Genomic DNA, 27,892 nt, shown 5'->3' on the forward strand with positions numbered 1-27,892 from the left:
ACTGAAAATTGGTTACAGTCTACGTAGTGGCTGTGGTTTAAACCCAAATTCGCGGGGAGAGTAAGTGGCGGTTAAAAAACTGATGCATTATAATAGTCAATATTTGGGGATAAATTCGGTGCTGTTGCCGAAAACAACAGATATCCCACAAAGGAGTGACTGTGAGACTAAGCGTTGGAAATGAGTTGGTATTAATTGTATATGGTACGGGATGAATGTGAGGTTTGGCAGGCCTTACACCACCCGTCTACCTAATGAATGTGTCGTATGTTTTTCCCTTATGAATGTGTCGTATGAATGAGATGTGTGCTGGGTTGAATGATGATGGATGAAAGGTATCATATACATATGATACCATTGAATTTTCCTTCCTTGTCCAGATATGTTCAGAGTATACTCTGTACATATCACAATTACCACATTGTGTCCCTGTGAGTAAGAACAATATCTACGGCTTATTGACGAATCGTACTTCGTCCACCAGTTGCGTCTCTAGGTGCTGTTGCCGAATCAACAGAGGCCATCCAATGGTCAGAGATTAGAAACTCGAGTACTCCAGGAAAGTACTTGTGCATGGACCGGTCACAGCCAATGTACAAAAATCGCCACCTGAGTTCTTCGTTGAAGAACAAAGGGTTGATGGTAGACCGTACTCAAGTCAACCCAGTGGATTAAAAAGATCACCGTGAGATAAGGCCGTCAAGGCAGGTGATCACGTTAAAACTCTCGACAGTCGTCTCTATAAATGTCGTACCATATCTGCTGAATACGAGGACTGATCCACATATGATCAGAAGTATTTCGAGTTTCACTTTGTGGGGTCATAATTCACCAAGCGGAGTTCATAATTTCTTAAATGTAGTTAGACTGGAGAGGTAATTACAGTATTTCCACTAGTTAATCATATTTCACAATACAGTCGTTAATCATATTTCACATCACAGTCAGTATCGTCTAAGGATGATCGTCAGCAATGTCGTTGTAGGCTTGTCGTATTATTCAAAGTGTTTCTGAGTTGAAACATATAGGAATGCAAGTGAGGAGACATTTCTATCTAATTAAGTGGACAACAAGAATGTCGTCTTTTTAAGATGGCAAACGTAGAAAATTGTGCTTGACTTACGACCACGTTAACTTTCCAATTAAGTTTTAAGAGTAATAAAAACGTGTGTCACTAAAATTCTTAAACTATTTAAAACAAATTTAACAATTGATTTAAAATTCTTTAAGTTACTAATAGAAAAAAAAAACTTATTGTCACTTGTAATGATTATAATCTTTTAAAACTAAAAAATAAGAAAATAAATATGCAGATATATAGTCTTGTCGTGCTGAAGACATTAACTATCTACAATATCTTTAAGTGTTTTGGAAATAAGTACATTTCAACTACTTCTTTCTATACAATAAAAAAATTCTTATAGTCTTAAAGTTTTTAACGTGAATCGTGTTCTTTTTTTGGGGGGGGATTCTACCGACCGACATACTACTATTTATACGTAATCATTTACATGTTGTATGGAAATTTTTCTTTAATATCTATCAGTATTTTTAAGCTGATTTCTTAATATTCTAAATGTTTAGTTTCTTTTATTTTGTTTTCTTATTTTGCATATTGCTATTTTCCTAGCACAGGCAATAAAGAGGAATAGAAATGGAGGAGAAGAAAGTATATTATAACTATTTACGACTATAGTGTAAAAATAAAACCTACATTTAATTAAATTACCATTTTACATTATTAGTTTTGTGTATTCAATGCGGTAGAGCTGTAAATGCTGGCTGATGACGGTGATGTTTGTAATGATAATAATGTTGTTGCTGCTGCTGCTGTTGCATTCAATATTAACAACAATTCTTAAATGATTTTCTAACAAGTCGTTGTTAAAAGAAATGAAGCAAAGAACTAACTCTTTATAGCATTAAAAAAGGAAGAATATTTAATGAATGTTTTAATTTTGTTTCGTGGGCATGGTTTTGAGAGGAGGTGGTAAATAACAACTATTTTAAGATTCATTAAATAGATGTATATACATTGATACAAGTACTTAATACATGTGTATGAGTTGCATGTGTGTGAGCTGCATGTGTGTTTAAGTTATAATATGAGTAATTATTTAAACATTGACAGCAACAGTGACAGCAAACGCCAACAACATTTTCTATATCGTCATTACCACCCTTTTCTTTGGCCTTGTTAAATGGTTTTTCGTTCTTTCTTTTTAATATATATTTTTTTTAATTTGCTGCACTTCGTCTCTATTACGTTTACATATTTATGCATTTCTTGTTTTTTTCTTCTTCTAACTATTATTAGCGTTATTGTAATTGTAACATTTGTGAGTGTAGTATATAGGGTTTCTAGCGGATTTGCCATAAGTTCTTTACATGTACATAGTTTGATTCTTAGAATCATAAGTTTAAACTGCCCAGCAGTCCGAACTTAACCTACCACTTGTGGTGGCCCCTAGTCACCTGACTACCTAGGTGACCAATCATTTTAATATGGGCTTGTCCTACGAGGAAGTCAATCGTCACTCTACACCCTACAAAAAGAAAGTAAAGAGACGATTGCCTCCGCTCTCGCTTACAAAGGGGACACTAACGTGACGACTGTCTTCATTCATACAACAAAAAAAACTACTTTTAAGAGTATAATCTCTAGGTTACTTGAGGACAGTAAAGAGACGACTGTCTCCGCTCCCGCTTACAAAAAGGACACTAAAGTGACGACTGTCTTCATTCTCGATTAAAAAGGGTACATTCGTGATGAATGACCCAAAACATACGAATTACGATCATCCAGGTGGTTAACTATTAGTGGAAATTACTGTCTTTTTCGTATGCATTGACTCTTTGTCGAACTGCTGGGTGATCCTTTGATTTCAGACTATGCATTTCCTTCGGTAAATCTTGCTTACCTTTAGTATGCTAAATTTTAGCTTCTTCTTTAGATGACATAAGAAAGTTGTGGGAAAATGTATCGTACTTTCAGAAAAGACAGTTAATTCAACCACATAATTGATGCCTAAGACTTCTTTGATAGTTTAAAAAAAAAAATTAGAAGTTAAGATTCTCTACAGATCCAAAATTGAAGAGACAAGAGTAACATAAAGGTTACACATAAAACTTGTTGACTCTAAGGGACCACTGGTTGAGAAGTGAAATTCTTTGAATCTGTAAAAGTAATATCTAGTAATATGTTTATCTTTAAACACAAAACGTTTGAGAATTATATTAAGTCTATTAGTCATATTATTTGTAAGATCTTATTAGAGTATACCTATTCTGTAGAATTTTCTTCAAAAGAGGGAATTATTAATGGGATCGTGATTTTTGTTCTCAAACTTTAAATCTTGTGTGTTCGTCATTGTATACAAGCAGAACTATTACGGATTTAAGTTTAATGTTACCAAAAGATGCTATTGTGTTACACTTAACAATGACTGTTACACTCGAACAATAACAACACTATACCCTTATCAACACTTTGCGAGGAAGATAAGGAGGCAAATAATGTTTTGAAGACCTATTACAGTGAAAACGAAAATGGATGGAACGAAGAAGATTGGCAATTCGCTGGCTGGCTCTTTGATAAATTAGGTTAAGTTATATGTGAATCTTGAGATTTATCTAAGAAACATTTGAAACCCATTATTCCATCCTAACTTGGACGACCTTCTTATGCCAATGCTAACAAGAGAACCTAATTTTGCTAGATTGGGTAGTAGTATCATGAAAGGGTACTCTCATTAATGGTCTTGTATTGATTCTGGACCTTTTTTATGTCAATGATGCTATGAACACCATCCGATTCTTAAGACAAACTGGATCATAGAATGGCAGTCACATAAAATATCTTATGAACATAATTCCACTGTTATGTGAATGTTTCCACGATCTCCGTCATGTCTCCATCTAATCAGTAGAATTTTGCACTAAATAGAAGCAACTTCGCTCAGAGATCTCTGAGGTCTATTAGTATATCCTTAAATAAAGTTGAAAATCAATTTTTTAGTCCAATAAGTATCCAAGTAATACTAACACACATAGGCCCTTGGAATATCTTACAATTAATGAAGATCAGGTATAATATATCACAGAAGATCAACAGCTCGTTTGCCAAAGATGATTGCTTATACATCCTTTAAAAAACTTGACTATCCAGAAAGAGAGGCCATAATTGATTCATATACTTAGGAAGCCAAGAACAAGGAGTGCACATAAGCCTTCACAATGCGACAAGAAATAGTAACAATGGTGGCAAGTGAATTAAAGATTTTTTTAATGAAAGACAGCAAGTTAGCATTTCCAAGAACTACCTCTTGCTCTTGTTTCTCAAATTAATTCGAGGAGGTATTGACTAAGTTGAAACAGGGATGGGATGCAATTGTTTGTGAATAAATTTCGTCTTTATTACGTTCGAAGTGGGAGAGATACAAGTTTGAATACGAATATGTTTTTAAAATATGACTCTAGATTTTGCTCTCGTATATATCTCGCAGGCATTACACAGAAGGAAAATGAAATATAAACGCCTGGTACCAAATTGACACCATAGTGTTTACAAGTTTTCAATAACAACCGTTGTTAAAATATAAACATACATACGAAAACAATCGTTGTCGAAATCAAAATTTTATATACATCCTTTGTCTGAATGTAAAAAAAAATGTGGGAAGCTCACTATTAACAAAATTATAAACACTTTGGTGTCATTTTGGTACCAGACGTGTATATTTCTATTTCCCTCTGTGTAGTTTATTTTGTATATATTAGATTCTTAAACATTTTGAGATGCAATGAAGTTGTAAGTTCTTATGACACATATCACATAAGAGAGGGTAAGTTAGGCGCGGATCCACGAGGGGAAGAATTCCCCCCCCCAAAAAAAAATAGAAAAAAGGAAAAAGAAAAAAGAAAATAAGTTTAAAAACAAAACAGTACACCACCAAATGCTTTAGCTGGATCTGCGGCTGAGGTAAGTCAATCCGAAGAGAGGCCGTTTAGGAACCTTAAGATGGTTGCATCAAGATCATGGGAATGATCAATGCAACAAGACAGTCTCAGTACTTTAGCACCTGTCCCATAAGTGGTTATTATAGGCCGTAGAATTGGAGGAGAATTTACTGTGAGTTCTAAATAACAAACTCTCCGTAAACATTTAATGAAAGCTTCTAATATTTGATTGTAGATATATACAATCCGGAAACTGTTCCCTCCAAGAAACCCTAGAGTTTTTGTGTGTGATTTTTTCTTATATTTTAAACATGGCTTTAATGATTACCACACATGTACAAAAGTGAGTGCCTTCTTTCTATCCAAATAACACCTTCACATCACCCCTCAACACCTTCATGTCAAAGTACTTAAGTGACTCTGTGTGTTAAGCAACAACTACTAGTAGTGGGTTTGGTGGTGGTGCTGATGATGATGATGTTTTGCTTTATTATTTTTTTTTTCTACTACAATTTTTTAACATGCATACGAGGAGTGTGCATAAATATACGTACATTCATATGTACGTAGTATTACCATCAATCCATCCATGCTGCTGCTACTAATGACTCTGATGTTTATTTGTTATTTTTTTTTTTTTTTTTGTTTGGGTTTTTAGTGTGTGTTGCATATATTTCTTTAACAATTTTCGAGTCATTCACAGGGCTTCAGTTTCAATTTGACATTCCTTGGTAGTGCATGGTGGTTGTGTTGCAAAATGGCAAAATACTAATAAGAACAAAAACCAAAAACAAAAAAATAACAACAACTACAACAACAAGTCTAAGACATTTTGCCAAAACAAAATTTAAATATTAATCACATTTTTGTATAAAATAATAAAATCTATGAGGTTGTTGTTCTTTTTCACGTCGTCGTCGTCGTTATTATTGCATATTGGGTCCAAACACGTAACTTTAAGCTAAAAATAGGCTTAACTATAAAAATATAACTAACATTCATTATGAATTGGGCCATATCAAATTTAACCGGAAGTAATCGTGTTAGTCGCGCCATTTTAGTTCGTTACTCTCAAGTTCCTTTGGCTGAGGCCGAATCAACGCCACAAACTCCTTCTGCGTCTTCCACGGCAACAAATCAAACAACGTCTTCTTCTTCATCGTCTTCGTTTGCTGCTACATTTTTGCATGCTTCACGTCATGTTCCTGGTCGTGCTGTGCCTCGCAATTCTGCCAACCATAGTCATAATTCAACAACAGCAGCAACGGCAGCTACTCAAATTTCCTTGCCATTGGATGTTGAGGAGACGGTAACCTGTTTTTGTAGGTAAATCGAAATTCAAAAAATTTTTTTTAAAGTAATTATATTGCCTTTGTTGTATATGTAATTAAACTTTTTGCGACAGGGAAGAAAAGGAAGTCGTTTTTTCAATTAGTTAAGGAAAGTTTTTATTACAAGTAACAAGGATTGCAATTTTGTTATTTAAGAAATTAATTTATTTTTATTTTAAATTTGTCTAATATTTTCTTTTTTAAGTCAAATGTCCCATTTTACAAATCTCCTGTCTAGTTCTTTGAAAACAGTTGCACAAATTTCCCGCAGAGTTGTCGAACTACAATTGCTTTTGTTTTCTTTCTTCAAGGAAATCTAAATCACACATTTTTGTGACACAATCTACAGGTGCAACTTACATACAGGTGTCCTTTTTTAGGGTTCTTAAATGATTTTTGTGAATGATTTGCCTTCACTCTGCTGTAAGTTAAATTATATTTCAATATTTTCTTAATTTAATTTTGAACACAATTTTTTCATACTGTGTGATATACTGCTATAGATTGGATCCAATAAGTCATTAATATACGCTTAAATACATCCAACAAGTAATGTGATCTTGTCATGAAGTTTCTACCGATTTCTTATGTAAACTACTATGTTAACTTATATTTTGCAATAATCGGTTAAAATGGTTGGTCACCTGGGTAGACAGGTAGCTAGGGGCCACCACAAGTGGTAGGTTAAGTGTTCAGTTCGGGACTGTCCCGTCGAACTGCTGGGTGAGTATCAAATGTACTCTAAAATAACCCAACAGCTCGGCTGAACAGTTCCGAACTACCTATTTAACCTTGCACTTAGTGTTACCACCCGGAGATACAGCCAGAAAACAAGTCCAAAGTAGTCAATTCACGGCAATGTAAATTTTTACTAAAGTTTGTTTTAGAAGTGCCCTCTCTCTAGATTACTAGGGTACTATAAACTGACTGTAACCGCTCTTGCTCAAATAGGTAACAAGAATGTTTGAATGCTCTACACAATCACATACTTCGACAGCTTTATATCACGTTGGTCTTGAGAACGATATACAGGTGGTAATTATTTGTACATGGTCTACCGGTAGATGTACAAGATGGAATTCATGACAAAAGACTAAGCTGTGGTATTCCAGCAGTTCGACATTGAGTCAATGCATCCGATAAAGACTGTAATTTTCAGCAACGTCTAAAAACCTGGTTGTCTCGAGAAAAGATTTTAAATATCGAAAACCAATAATAAGTTAACCACATAGTTAATCAGTTAGTTCGGAAAAAGGATGCATACACAACATCAAATCCAAAGAAATACACTTAGACCACTACTGATCCTGTTGTGCACCCTTTTACCAAAGCCTCTGATGCTTATCAAACCCACGAACACCGGTTGAACAGACTAGGGCACTAACCTACGGAAGGCTTCCCTTGGTTGGTTGGTTAGGCTGCAATAGATGCAAACGTGGGTCTTTTGGCCCCTTTGTGATACCTAAGGCCTCCCTTAGTATCCTAGAAATCACTTCCCGCGATAGTTGTGTTGTTCGAGAGCAACTTTTTTACTTTTTACCATTTGTAAACATGAAATTTGAACTCATTATAAACATATTTTTATATCGGTGCGGATTTCTTTGAATTCATATCTTCAAAGTTTTAAAAGTTTGCAAAATTCTCTAGGAGGTCAACAAGTGTACTTTTAACAAATTGACAAAACGATTTGTAACCTGAACATTAACAACTTGTTTGAAATATGTCGCTAATATCCATAATTAATTTTCTTAAGCCATGAGTTATCCTAAGTTATTAAAAGCAGGAACCAGTAACCTACAATATCTAAATGTACAGGTCGCAATTTTGAAGATAATTCAATGAAATTTGGCACATGATTTTCTATTGTCCTAGGGACGAAACCTATTGAAAATGGTTAAGATCGGTCCTTATTTCACCTTGCCCCCATACAACTTAACCCCAGAATAGGGCTTGTAATCAAACTACAGATCGCAATTTGGGAAATAATTCAATGAAATTTGTCGCATGATATTCTATAGTACTGGAGGCTATTGAAAATGGTTAACATCGGTCCATTATTTTACCTAACCCCCATACAAGTAAACCCGCCGAATAGGTCTTTTAAGTTCATAATTATGTTTAATATACTCGTATCTCTGCAAACTGCAAAACCAAGTTCCAATGACCCTGATGAGTTTTATAATTATAGGGCCTATAAAAAGCTTCCTTCAAAATTTGACATAAACGTCCACAAGTCTATTCAACAATAAATAGCTTAAATATGTTTATCTGAGGCAAGGTATAATTCTACATAAATGTTTTATAATTAAAACTTTTTCAAATTTTACTTGTTGTAACAGGTGTAAGGTATTATATGGTCGGCCTCGATCGACTATAATTTCTTACTTGTTAAACTGTCATGAATGTTGAATGAATCCTTACTGTATACATACCGAAAAATGGAATTCTAACTTAAATAAATATAATAAGAAGTTTAGTTTTAGACGAGTGATATTAAGAAATTTATTCTTGAAATAAGACCATTATGTTATCATTTTAATCTTGAACATACTTAAATTGAAATAGTTAGTTAGTTTGATAGGTGGATGTACCTATATACATCAAATCCGAAGAAATGCAACTAGACCTCTATGAGTCCTGTTGTGCGCTCCTTAACCAGTGACTCAGGTGATAATCAACCTTACCATCTCCGGTCTACCAGACTAGAACACTAACCACCACTAACCAACCGGAGGCCACTAAATAGAATTAAAGTGTCCACTTAACATCCTCGAAACGGAAGTAAAAACTACAGATAATATACATATTTATTTTGAAATTGCATTAAAAATAATTTAATTTAAATAAACCTTAAGAATAAACAAAAATTTAATTACATTCTTTTATTGTTTCTTCATCTTTCGGCATCATCCATTAAAAAAAAAATCGACATAATAATACTAAACTTTATAATATATAACTAATTATAATGGTGCATTCATTATTCATGCAACAACAACAACAACAATTAAAATTGTTCTTTCTTGTGAACGGTTTGTTCTTTACTCTATCAAAAGGAAGTTACGTAGTAGTAGTTTTTTCTGTCTTCATTCCTTCTATCTTATTCTTTATAATATTATATGGCTTCTTAGAAAAATACATCTTTATATCTATATACATCTATATCATTTGTAGCATGTTTAAAGGTTTGTTGTTGTCATTATTTTTATTATTCGTAACAGAAACACAGATAGTTTAACACAATCATAAAATAAACTACAATAAAAATGAAATCTAACAACAACAACAACCACAACAACATCAACAAAAAAAAGGACATTTCAGACTCACAACACAACTGGGAATTTATACAAGGTCTTTAGAGATATAAAACACGCACACATTGTACACACACACACTTACTTATTTACATCCATAGAAATTCATACATATTACAGATACAGATACACAACATGAACAAGAAATCCTATTATTTTTGCGCAGTGTATAAATTTCATGAGCAAAACATTAACATCTTTCTGCTGGAACAGTTTGAATTCACAGCAAAAATAAAAGTAACATTTATTTACAATGCAAGAAAATGAATTTAAATTACAATTCAGGAAAATAAACAACAATAAATAACAGAAGAGTTGACAATAACAAAAAAAAAAAAAAAAAAAACAAATCATTTTTTACACAAAAGTATGCGAATGTAAACAATGTACTATAACAGCTGTAAAGTATGAGAATATAAAGTCAAATGCAGTTGTAATGAATGAATGACTGTTTTTTAGGGAGCACTTGTTTTTGATCTTTTAGACAAGTACTAGTTAAATGATATCTAAAACATTCCAAATCTCAGACTGTGTAGGAGTACAAAAAAAAAAACGATCAACATTTCCAAAATACTTCATCAACAATGCAAGAGATTTACAAGAAGGAAACTAGGGTTAGGTTATCAAGAAGTCTATTGATTTTAGAACTACGTTGATTCCTCTTTTGATATCTGTAAAATAGAAAGAGGTGAGCGTTCTAAATACTCTGAATTCGGACGAATATCAGCTCCTGATAGCAGAAAGTTGACTTTTAGAAGAAATAATCTATCATAGGCCTGTCAAAGCACCGACAGAGGTAATGAGCAACACTCTATTCTTTCTATTCGTCTTGACAGCTTCTCGATAGAAGTCATTACAAGAAGTAAACTAGGCTAGCACGGAAACCACTCTGTTTATAGAGCATGAATGACAATTTGGTAAGCATGAATGGTGAACAAAGATAGCACGGAAGTCATTCATATTCCGCACACTGCTTGTAGCACATTATCGAGGAAAGACCTAACAGGCAAATGTCCACACATTTCAGCAAGAGATTTATTATCTAGAAATCGTATAACAATATATGAACATAACGTGACTGAGGAACCATCCAGAGGTACTGTTTTGAGAAACAAATTCTAGGTTATTCTTAAGGTCTATTAACGATAGTCATTTATATCCCCCTTAGATCTCACGATTTGGCTAGAAGTTTTGGAGGCAATTTGCTATATTCTTTCTAACTTGGAAGGTCTTATTACTCCAATAGTCCCAAATGACACATCTGTGAGGCAGTTTATATTATAAATGGTTAAGATTATTAAGAAGAAGCCCTAACGAATTTCTTTCAAGAGCAAAGAGAGTCAATAACCATATCCGTGAAAGACATGGCCAGTAGACTTTTTGAGTTTAGATATTCCTTTAATTCATTAAGCATTCGTTATCGATTTAATTTTTCAAATGCCCTCGTATCTTGAAGCCCAAATCAAAAGCTAGCGATTTAGCTAGAAGTTTCGGAGTCCATTTGACACATTGTTAAGAATATAACAACTTGGAAGGTTTTGTTTTACTTTCTAGTGACCCATCTTTGAGACGGAAGAACAAGCCTTGATGAATTTCTGTCAAGAGATAAGAACCTTATCTGTGATTAGATAGATTTTCCGGCCATCCATCAGACATTTCTTTTCAATTTCATTTCACCAAATGCTCTCGTATCCTGGAAACCAAATCAATTCAAAACAGTGTCGTTTAAGGAAGTAAATTCAATCGAGTTTACATTTTGACTTTAAGACATTCATGATAAAAGTCTTAAGAGATGCCAGACTTTCTAGATAGATGTTAATGGTCGACGTCTCGAGAATTAGTTCTTAAATGTTTATCGCGAACGTATTAATAGCAAACATTTTAGCAGATGTTAGTTAATCTGATGGAGACCAAATTCAACGTAAAAAATAACCGATTTGATGTTAAAACATTGTGATTCTAAGCGTTATGGTGTTTTGTCATCTGTGTTATTCGCAGAAGAGAATACTCCCTGGCTGACAGTAGGGGGAAGGACTAGGGCTTTTAAGGATAGTCTTGGTTAACTCTAGGGATAATTGATCTTCAAACGATAAAACACTGATGGCTGGGTAAATTAATACCAGTTTGGTGACTTTTTCACTCTAGGTAGAAGCCAACATCATGGTCGAAGGTTTTACCATGATGTTGGCAATTAGCCAGCTTGGGGTGTCATTTATGAACTGCCAGTATAATACAAATTGAGATTACAGAGGATACCTCAATAAGAAACTGACGATTAATGGATTTAGGAAGTACATTTCTAAATTATGGAAATCCACCAAGGATTATGACACTCTATCCTACCTACACTCTGCCCTGTCAGGTGGGATGATTGTTGTAAGTTTTGTGCTTGTCTTGTAATTCATTCAGACCTTACCAAAGATACCCAAATGAGTCAAAGTTTTTTCAATTAATATTGAATTCACATAATTAAAGCCTTGACTTCGATTTATAACAATTATATATTTGTTTTCTTTTAAATTTGTACTCCAATTAGTAAGTTTCAATACAGTATAATAATAATGTGCGTAACATCGTTGTTCCACTGTAATTGGAAAACATTAATCTCTTATTATATTATTTTTAAATACTCTTCTTAAACATATTTTCGTTCTCTTGTTTTCCTGTTCCCATTTACTTTGCATTACTGTTATCTACATATATTTCGTGTAGTTGTTGTTTTCATTTCCAACACAGCTGTTCAGACAGACGTGCAGTTAACGTTTAGCTCTGCTGCAGTCGACGTTTAGAAAACCAAAACACAAGAAAAAAAAACATAACAACTGTGTGTTTGTTTTGTTTTTGTGCAATAATTTCTCCGTTGTATAAGTAAAACAGCTGATTTTTGTTTTTGTAAAAAAGAAATACACAAAAACATATGTTTGTGTATATTCATAGAAGTTTGTTTTTGTTATAAATTAAAGAGAATCTGTAACTAAGAGAGAGAGAGGAGAGTTAAAGTTAAAGAGTTAAAAGAAAAGAAAACAGTTTTATTATAGAGAGAATATTATTGATTAATTTATTTATGAAAACACAAGGCTGGTTAAAATCAATTTACATACAAGTGAAAAAAACAAACTTTTTATAAATTTCTTTAATTAATAATAATAAATTTTATATTTAACTATGTACGTATGTTTGTATAAGTAAAATATGTTTTTATCATAAGAACTTAATAAAAAATAAATTGTTATTAATGTTGGGCAAATTAATTTAGTTAAGACAGGTGTTACATTTTCTGTATGAAAATTTTCATAATGTATGAAACTTAATGAAAGTACTTTAGTTTAAAGCTATAGCTAGTTTAATAAAATGTTAAGATTCATAATTTATGACAAGTACTTTGACGTTTTTCTTTCTAATACTTTAAATACTATTTAGAAGGTTCTTTTCGCTTTAAAACTATTGTGTAATATTGTGAAACAATTATAAGATAGACAAACTGCTCTGTAAATTATTATTCGGGGAACAGATATTACTTTTATTCTCTACAGTATAACAACTCCCTGGGCTTTTAGTTAATATATCACAGAATTTGAAAAACCTTCTGGACAGTTATCAAAGGAGTACAAGTTAATGTTAATTCTTCAATTCCGGTTTTTTTTTTTTAATTTGTGGCCAAATAAAGCTAAACTTTTAGTTGAACTATTCGATAGCATCTCTATCGGTAAGCAATCAAAAGCTGTCCGAGCTGGAAAAGTAACCATGACTATGTCTAAATTATTCATTCGAACTCTGGTATGTAGATGATATTTTAACATTTGGATGGATCTTGGATCATATATTAGTTAATCTTTTCAGCACTTTTTAGTGAGTGAGTATAATCTTAAAATTACTGACCAGTAACTATTAACTATTATTTAGACTTTCCAAAGTTATGTATAACAACTTATCAAGTACATATTTTGAGTCCAAAAACTTACTTAACATCCGCCAGTATGGCTTTCTGAGTGGTCACTCTACGGAATTGGTGTTACTTAATGTACCAGTTTAGCGAAAGTAGTGTAGTGGTTCTAAATATTTCCTAGACGCTTGATGAAACGATCACCCCTATCGCCATTAGAAGTAAACATTTTGTTCCCTTGAAATTTTCATTTTTCTCAAATAGAAAATTGGTATCGTAAACATTCATTCACAATAGTTGCTTTTGTGTGCAACAGCTGTTCAATGTTTATAAAATTCCATCAATAAATTTTATAACAGGGGAATTTTTGTTCACGACAAAAAAGATGGGGAACGAAAAAAGTGAAAAGGATTTTACGTGAAATGTTGATTGGCGATAGGTGTGTATTTTAATTCAGGGATACTGCAAGTCTTTGTACTTTCTCTTACTCTATTTTATTTCTAAACGATCTTGTATATCAGACTTTCTTCCCATATATACAACTTTGCTGATGACAGCAACATTTGTCATTGCTATTCATTCAATTTTGGTTATTTGGGCAATGATGCCAAACATGAGTGACTTACTTCACCAGGTTCTAATAACAATAGCTGAATGATGAAGTGCGTTTAGAGGTCAATACAACATCCGCAAAACTCAATGTTGAGTCTTAACACATGTTATGTACCACACCGTCAGCAGTGATCATTCCAGTCATTTGCGATGTAAACAAATGTAAATTAAATGTTCACAATCGCTACTCCTTCTATCCACTCTCTACGATAGTAATAAGGCAATAACACCGCCCCATATCGGACTTCATAATTGAACGATTCACTTTATTTGGTTGGTGCTTTGTCATTCTGGAATAGTTGCAAATAAAGGGGAGCAATGGTCTGACAGTCATATTTAAGACTTAACTGTAAAATTAACACACTCATCACTAGCAACAATCTTCCCTACATCATTCAACAGCTGTTTTAGTACCCTCATTAGATGTTCATGTCATATGTCTTGATCGAAAACATTTAAAAAAGTTGGTAAAAGTCCTTTTATCGCGATATATGTATAAAAAGAAATATGTTTAGAAACTAAATTTTCTGGACGTAGTACCTTAAAATTTTCTTACTATAATTCCTTTGGGATGTATTAGCGGAATGAAATCGGTTTTATAGCACCTGTTTAGTTGTATTTTAGACAAAAAAAGGTGCCATGGCGGAGAACATGATTCACACTCGGACTTAATCATTCTGAGCAAGCATTTTGTCTTCCTTTTACTGGAGTCATCTTATAGGATTGAAGCATTTAAACTCTTCAAAGTGGCCGTATTGGATTCTGTTATCCCAGATCTTTTATTCGGTTGACTTTGCATCGAAACTTTTTACCTTCGTCTGGATAACTTTCTTAATTTTATTTGGCAATTATCCCCAGTGACATGGCACTAATATGATGCAGAGCTAACCAGTGGAAAAGTATTCGGTTATGGCGCTCTTACAGCCCAATATGGTGTTAGATTTAGCTTTATTAGCTGGCATCTCTCTAATTGACTTCTGTTTGTTTTAAAAATTGTCATTTTCTATTGGCGCCGTACTAAAACCATTCGATTTACCAAATTTCGTAATAGCTTGAACATTTTCCGGAACTAGTGTTGTGATTTGAAAGACAGTAGTAATTTTCAATTTCCAGATTTTCAGTGTAGACTCTTCCTGCCCCCAGGTTTTAGCCATTCGTGTAATAACAGATAAAAGCAGAGATTTGATCTGATATTTCATCTCATCACGATCTCCTATCATGAATCAATGTCATTTAACCACTATATAGGTTACCGTTATGTAATCGGGAACGTCTGGTGTCTGCGTTTAAATTTTCAATATGTCCTGTATACATTAACGACGTGTTCTGCAACCGGCTTTGGAAAGTTGACCTAAATATTAGATTTGCTAAAACGTTGATCAACGAAGCGCTTTTCGTATTGGATTCCGTTATTCCTGGTTTTTAATTCGGCTGCCGTTGCGTAGAATTGTCAGGATAACTTCTTGAAGTTCTCTTTTTTTATTTGTCAATTATCCCCAGTGATGTGGGAAAGTATTCGGTTATGACTCCCTTACAGTCCAATATTGTATTAGATTTAGCTTTATTAGCTGACATCATTGGGCGTATCAAAACCATTCGGTTTAACACTTTTCGTGATAGCACGGACTTCTTCCAGAATTGGTATTTCACTTCATCAAGATATTCCATCTTGAATCATTGTCTCACATGTAACGAGTATTTAGGTTAACGTTATGTAATCGGGAACATCTGGTGTTGGTGTATAATTGTTTAATATGTCCTGTATACATTCACGAACCGGTTTTTGAAAATTCATCTAAATATAAGAGTTGCTCGGATGTCGGTTTTCTCCTCGTATATAACATGTGTTTCGATCGGAGTATTGTCCGGCAATATTTCTAAATCTATGGTGAAGGTAGCGCTTCGATAAATTCTTTTAAAATATGTTTAATTTTTAGTTTTTTTTATTGAAATTTGTGCATAACCCTCGTACTGTCATTTATTGCTTACATTGAACACCTCTATGTTTCATTACACATTTGTTATTCCAATCGAAGGGTAATGGCGTGATCCAATACTCGAACTAACTCACGTACCAAGGAAAAGGTCAATGCAAAAATGAAAAAAATATATATAGAATATCAAATATAAAACGGAAGATAAAAGTAGAATACAAAACTAAGTAATAAAAATTTAACAGCCGCTTTTTAGCCAAACACTAAACTGCATGATGCTGTTGCTGCTGTAAAACTGCGGCAGTGAATAATAAAATATAGAGAAAAACAAGAAAAAGCACATTATTTTCAATTATGGCTTAAGAATAACTAATGTAATTTTATGAAATTGTAAATATTTACAGTGGTATAGCTGGATCAATAATGCAATTTTAAAAATTGCATTTGTGCACTTACAGTTATTACAAGTACAAGTTTCTATTGCAAAACATTTTACATTTTATTTCTTTTATATTTCTATTAAAGTGCTGTCTACCTGTTTAACTGACTCTAGTGGTGTTTATCTGTTTTCTAGTTGTTTTTCTATATTTTTTTTTAATTTAAAACATTTAGCCGTTAAGTTTCATATTGAATTATTAATTTCTTAAGTCTACTAACAGGCATTTGTCTAGAATTGTTTTGTTACATTTTTGCCATATTTTATTTTTCAGTTGTTATTTGTTTGTTAAAAATTTTTCTATCATATAATTGCTAAATATTTAATTGTTTTAAATTAAAAATGTTGAAAAAACATAAAAACAAAACTTAAAACTTTCTAATATTTACAACAACTTTCTGTTCAAGTCTAGTCTCGTTAGTTAGTCACATGTCCGTCCGTCCATTTAAACGTTATTTTTTTGTCAATAGCAATATTTACTATCCAGCTGTCTATTGATTAATTGTTATTTTTCATTAAGTTATAGATTCTAGTGATTATTTTTTTTCCTTTATTTATTATAAATGTATGAATTTACAACAAATAGCCTTAGGTTGGCTTTTGTATAAAAAAAGAGATTAATTTTTAAAATTAACATAGAATCTGTTTAATATATGACTTTTGTTGTGAATACTTTTAGCAAAAAAACAATTAAAATTATTATTGGAAAATTATGGTAAAAAATGATGATAGATAACCATTAAATTGCTACTATTCCAATGAAATGAAGTTTCATATTACTTTGATTCTTAGGTTACTATATAACTAGGGTTTTTCAACTGCATATTCTAAGAGAATTGAACTTTTCTACAATGAAAGTATAGAATAGGGTGAGATCAGGCCCGTTGTGCGCTCCTTATCATGAAAAAAAGAAACTGAATGAATTATTTTTCAGTGTTCAGAAACTTAGTTTCCTAAAACGAAATTCCTAAGAATTCACCCATCAGTGTTAATCAGAAATGTTATTTACTTGCCTGGCAGTGGCAAAGAAAGTGCTCGAGAGTTTCACTGTCCTCTCCACATGCTCTACATACGTCTGAATCCGCACGACCAACTTCAGATTGCTCATTTTGAGGAGATTTTTCGTCTTGCTTTCATCAGGGTCACCCCATAAGATTTTCGTCGTTCTACCACTATTTCATTACTCCAAGAGGTCTTATGGGATTCTCTCACTCATATTTTTAGTTCAGCTTATGTTGCTTCGAATGGTTTTGCGTTTGTAAAGCTTTTACATTCGCCTTTTCGTTACCGACTACTCCCAAGTGGACTGGTACCCATATGATGTGAATCTTACCTCTGGGGTAGTATTCAGTTAAAGCTTTCTTACAATTCAATACGGTCTTAGATTTAGTTTTATCTTCTGATATCGCTCTAATTGCCTTCTGGTTGTCGGTAAATATATTAAGCGCTGTGGGCGCCATATTTATTATAATCCAATATACGCATTCCGTTATTGTTCGTACTTCTGCCCGGAAGCTTGTTTGGTAAACGGCGGTATATTTCTTCTTCTGGATCTTCAATATAGAACTACAGATTCATTTTATCCCCCAATTTAGAATCATTCGTGTAAAAACGGATTCCTACTGGTATTTTCTTTAATGTTCCGCTTAACCAAGACATCCTATCTGGGATCAGCGTTTCAAAATTTCGAGGTCGAGATGAAGTTTTATTATCGAATAGACGGACTATTTACTGTCCATCTATTTGATAATAAAACACAATTAAGAATTAGAATCGGGGTTATCGGGATTCATTACGGAACGTATACTTTGCGCAACTTGATGTAGATGCAATCTTTGTGTAAAGATCTCTTGCCAGCACCCTAATCTAAACGAGATTAAAACACACGACTGATCAGATTTCTTCATAATGGAACAACAGGAAATCTCCACTTGTTCTGTTGCAGTTATTGGTAAGATATCATCGTTAATCACATGGTAGCTGTAGTATAAACTTATAGTAGTAGTATAAACTTATAGCTGTAGTATAAACTTATATCGGAAAGATGGTAGAATAATACTTCAAGTCAGACACCACCACAGAGGTGTAGCTGAACAGCTTCGGTTAAAAATATTGTTTTTGTTATGTGTAGCAGCACGCTAGAGCATCGAGTACCACTTCAGTCGTTTTTTTATCGGGATATTTATAGCCCCTACACGGGATATTTATAGCCCCTACACAGATAATATGTATCTAAATTTTCATAGTCGAGTCAAAAAGAGGTAAATTAATCGGCAGCTGTCATATACCACTGTCATTGAGGCTGCCGGATCATTCAGAAACGTACGCATGCTCTTGCATCTATGCGATATTTGTGTTCTTCTTATAAGGGGAAAGAGATACTACTTACCGCTAGTAAAAAATGGGAGAATGAAACCACATGTCGATGAGTCGTGAAAGAGAATGAATGTTTTTTTGCATGAATTCAAGGGTATTGTTAGACATCTTGAATAACCACCATTTGGTTGAGTCCTCGAAGACTGGTACATATGTTAAATTTTAACCTCATAATAATGTATAGGCTTTATATTTCTCAAGGTATACCCCTTAAACTCAAGGTTGTTGGTAGACCACCATTTGGTCTCAATGTATACCTCTTAAACTCAAGGTTGTTGGTAGACCACCAGACCTCGAAAACTGGTACATATGTTAAGTTTTGACTTCAAGATCCTCAACGTAGACCCTTTGAATTCAAGGCTTTTGGTAGACCCCTTTGAAGAACCACTATTTGGTTGAGCTCTCGAACTGGTACATATGTTAAGCTCTGACATAATGTTCTCGTATACTCTCCCTAATGTATACCAAGCTTGAGAACATTCAAGGTGTCCACCGTGTGGTTGAGTCTTCAAAAACTAGTACATACATATTTACGCTAAACTTTGACTTTATAGTCTCATAAAGGTTTTATCTTCTTTAATGTATGCTCAACTTGAGGTCATATTACCAACCCACAACCACCCCCCCCCCCTTAACACACACTATATATTTAATAGATTGTTTTGTAAATGTAATGAAATTGTACAATTTTAAGTTCTGGACTCGGATACAGTACTTTCACATTCGAATATTGTACAGTTTTAGCTGTTAGAATAATAAGGACAGATCTACATATTTTATGAATATAAACAGAAATGATTATGATTAGTTCTAATACTTAACGGAATAGATCAAAGAAAACTGAAAGCTCAAATACTGGTACTGTTAGTATCAAGTCGATCTTCAAAACTTTCTTAAAAACTCAGTTCTCAAGGCCTTGTCCTGTAGACAAGTTTATCAAGTGTTTTCCATAGAAAACTAAGAGTTCAAATACTGTTATTGTCAAGTCGATTTCCAAAGGTTGACTTTTTGTGCGTCAAAGAGTTCTCAGCTCTCAGTATCTTGTCTGGTAGTCAAATGTTTTTTTATAGATAGCCTTGTTAAATAACGATTTATTTGCTCTCAGCTCTCGATCGTTCTTAGCACCAGGTCTTGAACATATAATAGCGTTTATTAGATAGTGATTTATTTGTTCTAAATAAGAATGAAATGAAGAGTTATTTTCTACCAAAACCATTGGCTTTTTGTCTTCAACGTCAGTAACTTCAGTATTCAACGATCCTATTTATAAAAGCTTTATAAGATCATAATAAAGTTATTAGGGATAAACTTTTTCATATTGTGTAATAAAGAAACTTATTAAGAGAAGCAATGGATAGAGCAGTAGTATAGAGGGACTGCATGAAGGATACGTTTATCTCCAAGGATGTACCTTACAACTTTGCTTCAGTGACTATTTGACGATGCAGATCAATGCTATTAACTATAAACAAACGTGTTTTAGTTAGAGGCTCATAAAAATTACATTTTATAGAGCAGTGTCAACATTTCCAAGTGTCGGCGGTTAGTCAAACGATAACATATTCTTTAAAGATTTAAATCTTATCACTTAAATCTCAGAAAATGTCTCATAACTACGATTTAATCACTTTAAACGAAATTTGTACACATTTTACTTCCTTATCTAAACACTTGGTTACCATGGTTACACCAACCATGTCAAAATAAAACAATGATATTAAGGGCAATGCTCTTATTTAATTTCAAACCCTTTTTTTAAACAAGAATTCTATTACTTAAATTATACGTTTTTAGTCAAGGATATTTAAGTGTTTTAAACTTTGTTGTTGTCGTTTTTTTTGTCGGTAAATTATATTTCCTTTTTTAAACACTCAACACAATTACACTACTATGTTCTTTACCAGGGATTTCCTCCCTCATTTATTCCTGCTGGCAAATTGTTTCGTTTCCTATTTAATAATATTTTTTTTTCTTCTTTTAAACAATTTTTATGAAATAATTTTTCTAAAGGGTTGTTTTAACATCTACTGCAGGTGTCCTACAATTAAGGATACAATTCCGGTTTGAACTTTTTTTCGTTTATTCATATTGCTGCTGCTAACATTAATTTATTAAACCAGCAGGTTACTGCTTGATTTTTCTCTATTGTTTTAATAACTTTTTTTACATTTTTTAATACAAAATTGCATGCTCTTTTTTTTGCATAATTTATTATTAGTGTTTTTGTTTTTTTTTCTTCTTGTTTGTATTAAATATCATTGTCAATATGGAAAAGTTTGTTTGTTTTTTCCCTGAAACAAATAACAATGTCGATGTTTCTTCCTGTCCATTGTTAAACAACATCATTGAAAACCATCAGTTAACCAAGCATAGTGCACAGAGCAACATCAGCAGCAAACATCAACTTGCTATCAAACAATATCTGCGACAGCAATAACATTAACAACAACAACAACACATCGTTTATTTTAATGTTGTACATTTTTGATCAATGTCGACACTGGCACCACTCCCTCACTTTATTTAGTTGAATGTATGAATATTAAATCTAAGCTTTTTTTGTTATTATTGTTTATCATTAAACTGTTTTCTTGTTTTCTGTAGGAAGTTCAGTTATTACGAGGGTTGTTGTAATGGAAAGTTAACTAACAGCAAATCTAATTCTGACAAGTCAATCTTTTATAAGAAGTCTTTTAAGTTCACCTTAAGATTTCAATGAATCTTGTAGTTTATGTTTCAGCGGTCGCACAGAGTTTACAAACAGGGGTCCTCTGTGAAATCTATGAAAAGAATTTATAGAAATCGAAGTAGCATCACTGTGTGTCCAATAGTTTCCTATCCGACTTAGACAAATGAATGTCGAGAGCATTACGTGAGTACCTGGCATGATGCCCAACCCCACGGTGGTCTTTTTCATTCACTGGGTAGAATTGACAACGGTCTACCATCGCCCCTTTATCCTTCAATGAAGAACTCAGGTGGGAATTTTTTGTACATTGGATTTGACAAGCACTTTGCTGAACTACTCGGGCTATCTAATCTCTGACCATTGTATGTGTTGATTTGGCAACAACACCTAGAGAAGTAACCAGTGGACCGAAATACGAATCCATCAAATAAGCCGAGGACTTTGTTCTTACCCACAAAGACACACTGTGTGTAGATAATACCTTTCATCCATCATCATACAACCCAGCACACATCTCATTCATACGACACATTCATGAGAGAAAAACATACGACACATTTATTATAGGTAGACGGGTGGGATGAGGCCCACCGTACTTTACATTCATCCCGTACAATATACAATTAATACCATCTCATTTCCGACGCTTAGTCCCACAGTCACTCCTCTGTGGGGTATCTGTTGTTTCGGCAACAGCAACGAACATATCCCGAAATATTGACTTTACCTTACATCAGTCTTTAAACCGCCATTAACTCTTTCCGCGAATTTGCGTTTAAAACATAGCCATAACGTGGATCCCAACTGATCAGCCAGGACATAGTACTGCCGGAAACTGGCCACCACGTAGTACCAGATTATGCGGTGATCTGGTCTGACCTCTAAGCCAGGCAGTAGACTGTAACCAATTTTTTAGTTCCGGCAAGACTAGAGGTATTGGCCACCTCTTTATACCCCGGGATTGCAATAACACCGAGGTGGAGGCTTCACCAAGGTAACATGCCCCCGGGGGGATCCCTTCGTATAGTGTAAACCAACAAAACTGAACTGTTCCTCACTGCTCTGGCGATTCATGACCTGTTGTATGTGATAATGTATGTCAATAACCTGGACGCATGTAAAGAGACATATTATGGGAATGCAAAATGTACATGAGAAACGTAGACGACACCTTATAAACCAAAGAAGCTGGGATATATCGAGTTTGATATCAGCTATAACAGGACATTGGGTGCTAGACAGACAAGCATGTCGGCTTGAGCACCCCTTCAATGAACACTGTAGCATTTGCAAAGATAAGAAAAGGAAGAAATGGTTTTTACATATTCACCTTGATCTAGCCGATAATAAAAACTGTTTTCTTGACCGTTTCTTCATATCAGTTGCAAAGACAGAAATAGAAAGAAATGGTTTTCATCTTCTCTGTGAATGCCCTGATCTAGCAGTTAAGAAAAACTATTTCTTGGCAGTTAATGTGTCTAAGCTTAATGATATCCTGAGATCTAAGCTTTATGATATCTCGAGAAGGCTACAGGATGGATCAGGATCTGACGATTGAAGTTGTCCAATCGGTAAAACGGATTTTCCTTGACTCTACTTGACTGTTCGCGCGCAATAACTACTTCAGAAGTTTTCATCAGGAAAAGGAGACGATACCTTACCTGCTATGCTGCTATGACATTCACTGAAGATCGAGAAAATGGGATGAAACTTAAGAACATTCATAATTTCGTAATTTGAATCGGCTGGTTTAGTGTAGAGGACATAATAAATTTCAATTAGCCGCCCAAGGAGTAGAAGTTTCTGGTTTTTATTAAGAAGAGTGCATTTCTCCGGCTGACTCTCGTATACCGCATTTATAAGAATATTATACTAAATAAAACCTTCAAAATAATGCTTCCAGTCATACCAGCAAATACAAACATAAATAAGTTTATTAATTTATGTACCTTTAACACCCTCCCATTAAATGTTCTCTCCTACTTTATGGTTTATTTCCTTCCTTTCGTGTTTTCTGTTTTGTTTTCATCTTTTCTTACATTATTCACATTTGTCTCTCCCCTTGGCCTTAAGATATTATTGTTTACTTTACGATGACATTAGTGAACCAGCACCACATCCCCATTAAATCCACCCCCCCCCCCCCCCCCCCCCCCCCCCCCCCCCCCCCCCCCCCCCCCCCCCCCCCCCCCCCCTTCGCAACCTGCTATTCAGCCCTCTAGACTTGTTTGCGGAAACAAGTATCCTTTCGAAATTCCTTAAAATCAATTAATTTAACGTGAAAGCATTTAGTTGTTGATGTGTGTAAATGTTATTTGTAATTGTTGTTTTTCATTGTTTAACCTTGTTTTGGAATGTGTTGGTTGTTTTAGTTTTTTTTTCCTTTTTTAATTCAACTTCTTAAATATTTAGTTAATATATGTACATATTATATTGTTTTTGTCTCTTGTGCTTAATTAACACTTTATTTACTCTTTTGGATTCAAAATATTACATGTTTTATGCGTTGTTTTGTGTGTCAAGCAATCGGCCCCTTTACCCACAATACTGTACTGAAAAAAAACAACAACAAATATTTGTTTATTGCTTGCTGCCCCTATAGACTTAATTGTCAACAGACCCAGTAAACTGTTAAAATTCCTTTAAATTATATAAATTTTCATTTGTGGCTGTTGTGGAAACAAAAACAGCTGTTTTAGTTTTATTTAGTAAATTTTGCTCGATTTAGGTTCTTTTTTTCTGTCTACAATTCTTGGTATTTACTGCACTATTGCTCTCTATCTTCCTTTCTCTTTGGCTCTGTTACTGTTACTTGGTGTGTCGGCAGGTGTTTTTTTGTTTATATATTTTCTAGGTTCAATTATGCGTACTTAAATTGTTGTTAAATTTTCTATATGTATCTGTTGTATGCGCAGGTGGTTTAGAAAGTGATTTAAGAATATTTGAATACAAAGACTAAAGTGGTTCTTTTGACCAGTCAATAGTATAGTCTATAGACTAGTCAATAGTCTGGTCAAAACTGTAGTCTATAGTCTAGTCTATAGTCTAGTCTATAGTCTAGTCTATAGTCTAGTCTATAGTCTAGTCTATAGTCTAGTCTATAGTCTAGTCTATAGTCTAGTCTATAGTCTAGTCTATAGTCTAGTCTATAGTCTAGTCTATAGTCTAGTCTATAGTCTAGTCTATAGTCTATAGTCTAGTCTATAGTCTAGTCTATAGTCTAGTCTATAGTCTAGTCATTAGTCTAGTCTATAGTCTAGTCTGTAGTCTAGTCTATAGTCTAGTCTATAGTCTAGTCTATAGTGTAGTCTATAGTCTAGTCTGTAGTCTAGTCTGTAGTTTAGTCTGTAGTCTAGTCTATAGTCTAGTCTATAGTCTAGTCTATAGTCTAGTGTATAGTCTAGTCTATAGTCTAGTCTATAGTCTAGTCTATAGTCTAGTCTATAGTCTAGTCTATAGTCTAGTCTATAGTCTAGTCTAGTCTATAGTCTAGTCTGCAAATGTACCTATATCTAAATAATTTAATATTTCTAAAATCGATTTTTTTCCTTTAAATGAAATAATAATAAAAAACCTTCAATAATCTGTGAGAATTTAATTAATAACATTTATTTTTCCTTTGCTTTCCAACATAAACAATAGGAAAAACATAAACTCCTAGTGAGTTGCTAGTAATATAGTGTCAAGACTTTTAACGCAATCATTAAGACCCCCAGATGAACAAACATTAAGTTTTAATTGTAACAGTTTAACATATAATTTCAGTTAATTTTCATTCTATGAGAAGAAGATACAATTAAAGATCAAAGAATACATTTGTATGGATGTACAAACAAACAAACTTCAAACAACTTTACTTTTTGTCGGAAAATTATAACAGATCTTTATGGAAGACAACGACTGACTATTTATCAGTTTTTTTTTTAATGTGCAACAACAATTTGCTGGTAACTCCTCTTCATAAATCATTGGATGATGAAAATTACAATAATCATTAAAAAATTTGAAATTAAAAAAAGCAAAAAAGAATGAAGGAAGAAAAAGAAGTAGAATAAATAAAAAAGAAACGACTGCGCTAAAGTTCAGGCCCACACAGAGTTGTTGCATAGAAGGAAAACTCATAGACAAAAAGTAGCCAGCCATGCAACGAAATGTTGTTGCAGTGCATCTTCACTGAAAAACGTAGCAACAAAAATAACAGAAAATACTAAACTGTTTTTACAAATAAACAACAAGAGGAGGTGCAGAGAAGTTGTAAAAAGAGGAACAATATGGATAAATGGATAGAAAATCAAACTGGTCACGGTCTCTTTCACTAAAACAAAGCACAACCGTATCAGCAATGATTAACCAGCCAACAACAACTGCAACAACAGTAATGTGGAAATATTCATATAAATTTAATAACAACAACAAAACTGCAATGGTGGTGGTCGTTGGTCGGTTGGATAGTCGGTTGCTTGAATGGATTGCTTAGCAGGGTAGGCCATAAATGGCATATCATTGGGATTATTATGGAATAAAGAGTGGAACAAAATGAAAGGTAAGCAGTAAAGCAATTAGTTCATACACTAGTAATGCAATCACAAACGAGGGGATATTTATAAGAACTTTAATAGACGTCAATTTAAACCTAATGCACTATGCTATAGAAAAGGCTATAGACTGGACTAAAGACAGTACTATAGACTAGACCAGACTATAGACTACACTATCGACTAGACTAAAGACTACACTATAGACTTGCTATAGACTAGATTATAGTCTAGACTATAGACTAGACTATAGACTAAACTATATATTAGACTATAGCCTAGACTATATACTAGACTATAGACTAGACTATAGACAAGACTATAGTGTAGACTATAGACAAGACTATAGTGTAGACTATAGACTAGACTATAGACTTGACTATAGACTAGACTATATACTAGACTATAGACTAAACTATAGACTATACTATAGACTAGAATATAGACTAGACTATATACTAGACTATATACTAGAATATGGACTAGAATATCGACTAGACTATAGAATAGACTATAGACTAGACTATAGACTAGACTATAGACTAGACTATAGACTAGACTATAGACTAGACTATAAACTAGACTATAGACTAGACTATAGACTAGACTATAGACTAGACTATAGACTAGACTATAGACTAGACTATAGACTAGACTATAGACTAGACTATAGACTAGAGTATAGACTAGACTATAGACTAGACTAAAGACTGAATTATATACAGATTATATACTAGTCTATACTTTTATATACCAGAGTATAGCCTACTTTATACTCCAGATTTTTTTGCTAGTCTATACTCCCCACTATAGAAAAGTCTGTACTCCAGATTATTATCTAGTCTATACCCCTGATAAGACTATAGTACAGACTACGGACTTCAGTTCATATTATAAAGAGTCCATATCATTCGAGTTTCCAACTAATCTTCGGAAAACTGTTTTTACAGAATTTTTCTCTCACTCATCTCACCCCTTAGAGTCCTTAAAATATTGTTTGAAACAATGAAGGACATTGAAGTTTTAATTTAAAAATTGACTTAAGAAATAATTTTTGAATTAAAAAGCAGCTATTGCAGCTTAAATCAGATTATCTTAAGCTTTCTCTTAGTTTTCAAATTACAAATAAAATATTTTTATTAATAAAATAATTTCTCCCTAAATGAACTAGAATTTGTGTGTTTAAATATATAGGGAAGTAGGACATAATTACATTAATGATTTTATTTTCCTCGCAGCTTCTACAACTTACTCGCAATTATTATCCTTCTTCACACAGGATGTCTAAGTGTTACTGTCGTTTGTCATTAACCTAAATTAATGGCGTATTACTAAAAAATGAAAGAATAAAAATAATATTTACTAAAATCCATTTACTTGGATGTGTAATTAATCTTCTTTGAGTTTATAAAACGACTAAAATGACTCAGAGAAGAGAAGAGGAAAAGAAAAATTGCGAACAAAGAAGAAAAACAGAAATAAAGATGATTTAAGAAGGTAGCAACAGCAGATTATCTTTGTTTTAAATTTAACCAAAAATGATGATAAAATTATAGGATGATTGTGTGTGTCCATCAACATATTTTTAAATACAAAGGTACATTTACTAAAATTTAATCTGTCTACTTAAATCTGGCAGATTGTAATGTGTCGCTATGTCTGTCTGTCTGTCTGTCTTTCTACTGGTACAATTTTTGTGGGCTTTTTGTGATTTTTATTTAAAAAAGGCATACATTATAATCGAATTAAATATGTAAAGAGACAGTGACACATCTGTCACTACCACAAATCATTGATATGGAAAAAAACTGTAGATCCTT

General features: G+C 33.3%; 1 protein-coding gene across 2 annotated transcripts in view; it reads left to right on the forward strand.

Moving 5' to 3' along the window:
- LOC111677100 (MOB kinase activator-like 2) overlaps positions 1 to 27,892 on the forward strand; it is a 140,682-nt gene that overhangs the window by 13,554 nt on the left and 99,236 nt on the right. Inside the window, exon 1 of one of the 2 annotated variants that reach the window (XM_046952669.1) lies at positions 5,742 to 6,285. The exons of the other annotated variant lie outside the window; for it this stretch is intronic. Within the exon in view, the coding sequence (XP_046808625.1) occupies positions 5,963 to 6,285 (323 nt within the window). The 5' untranslated portion in view covers positions 5,742 to 5,962. Of the gene's footprint in view, positions 1 to 5,741; positions 6,286 to 27,892 lie in introns of those variants that run through there. 2 annotated transcript variants of the gene reach the window in all.

The sequence above is a fragment of the Lucilia cuprina genome, chromosome 5 (assembly GCF_022045245.1).
Source record: "Lucilia cuprina isolate Lc7/37 chromosome 5, ASM2204524v1, whole genome shotgun sequence".
In the NCBI taxonomy this organism is placed as follows: domain Eukaryota; kingdom Metazoa; phylum Arthropoda; class Insecta; order Diptera; family Calliphoridae; genus Lucilia; species Lucilia cuprina.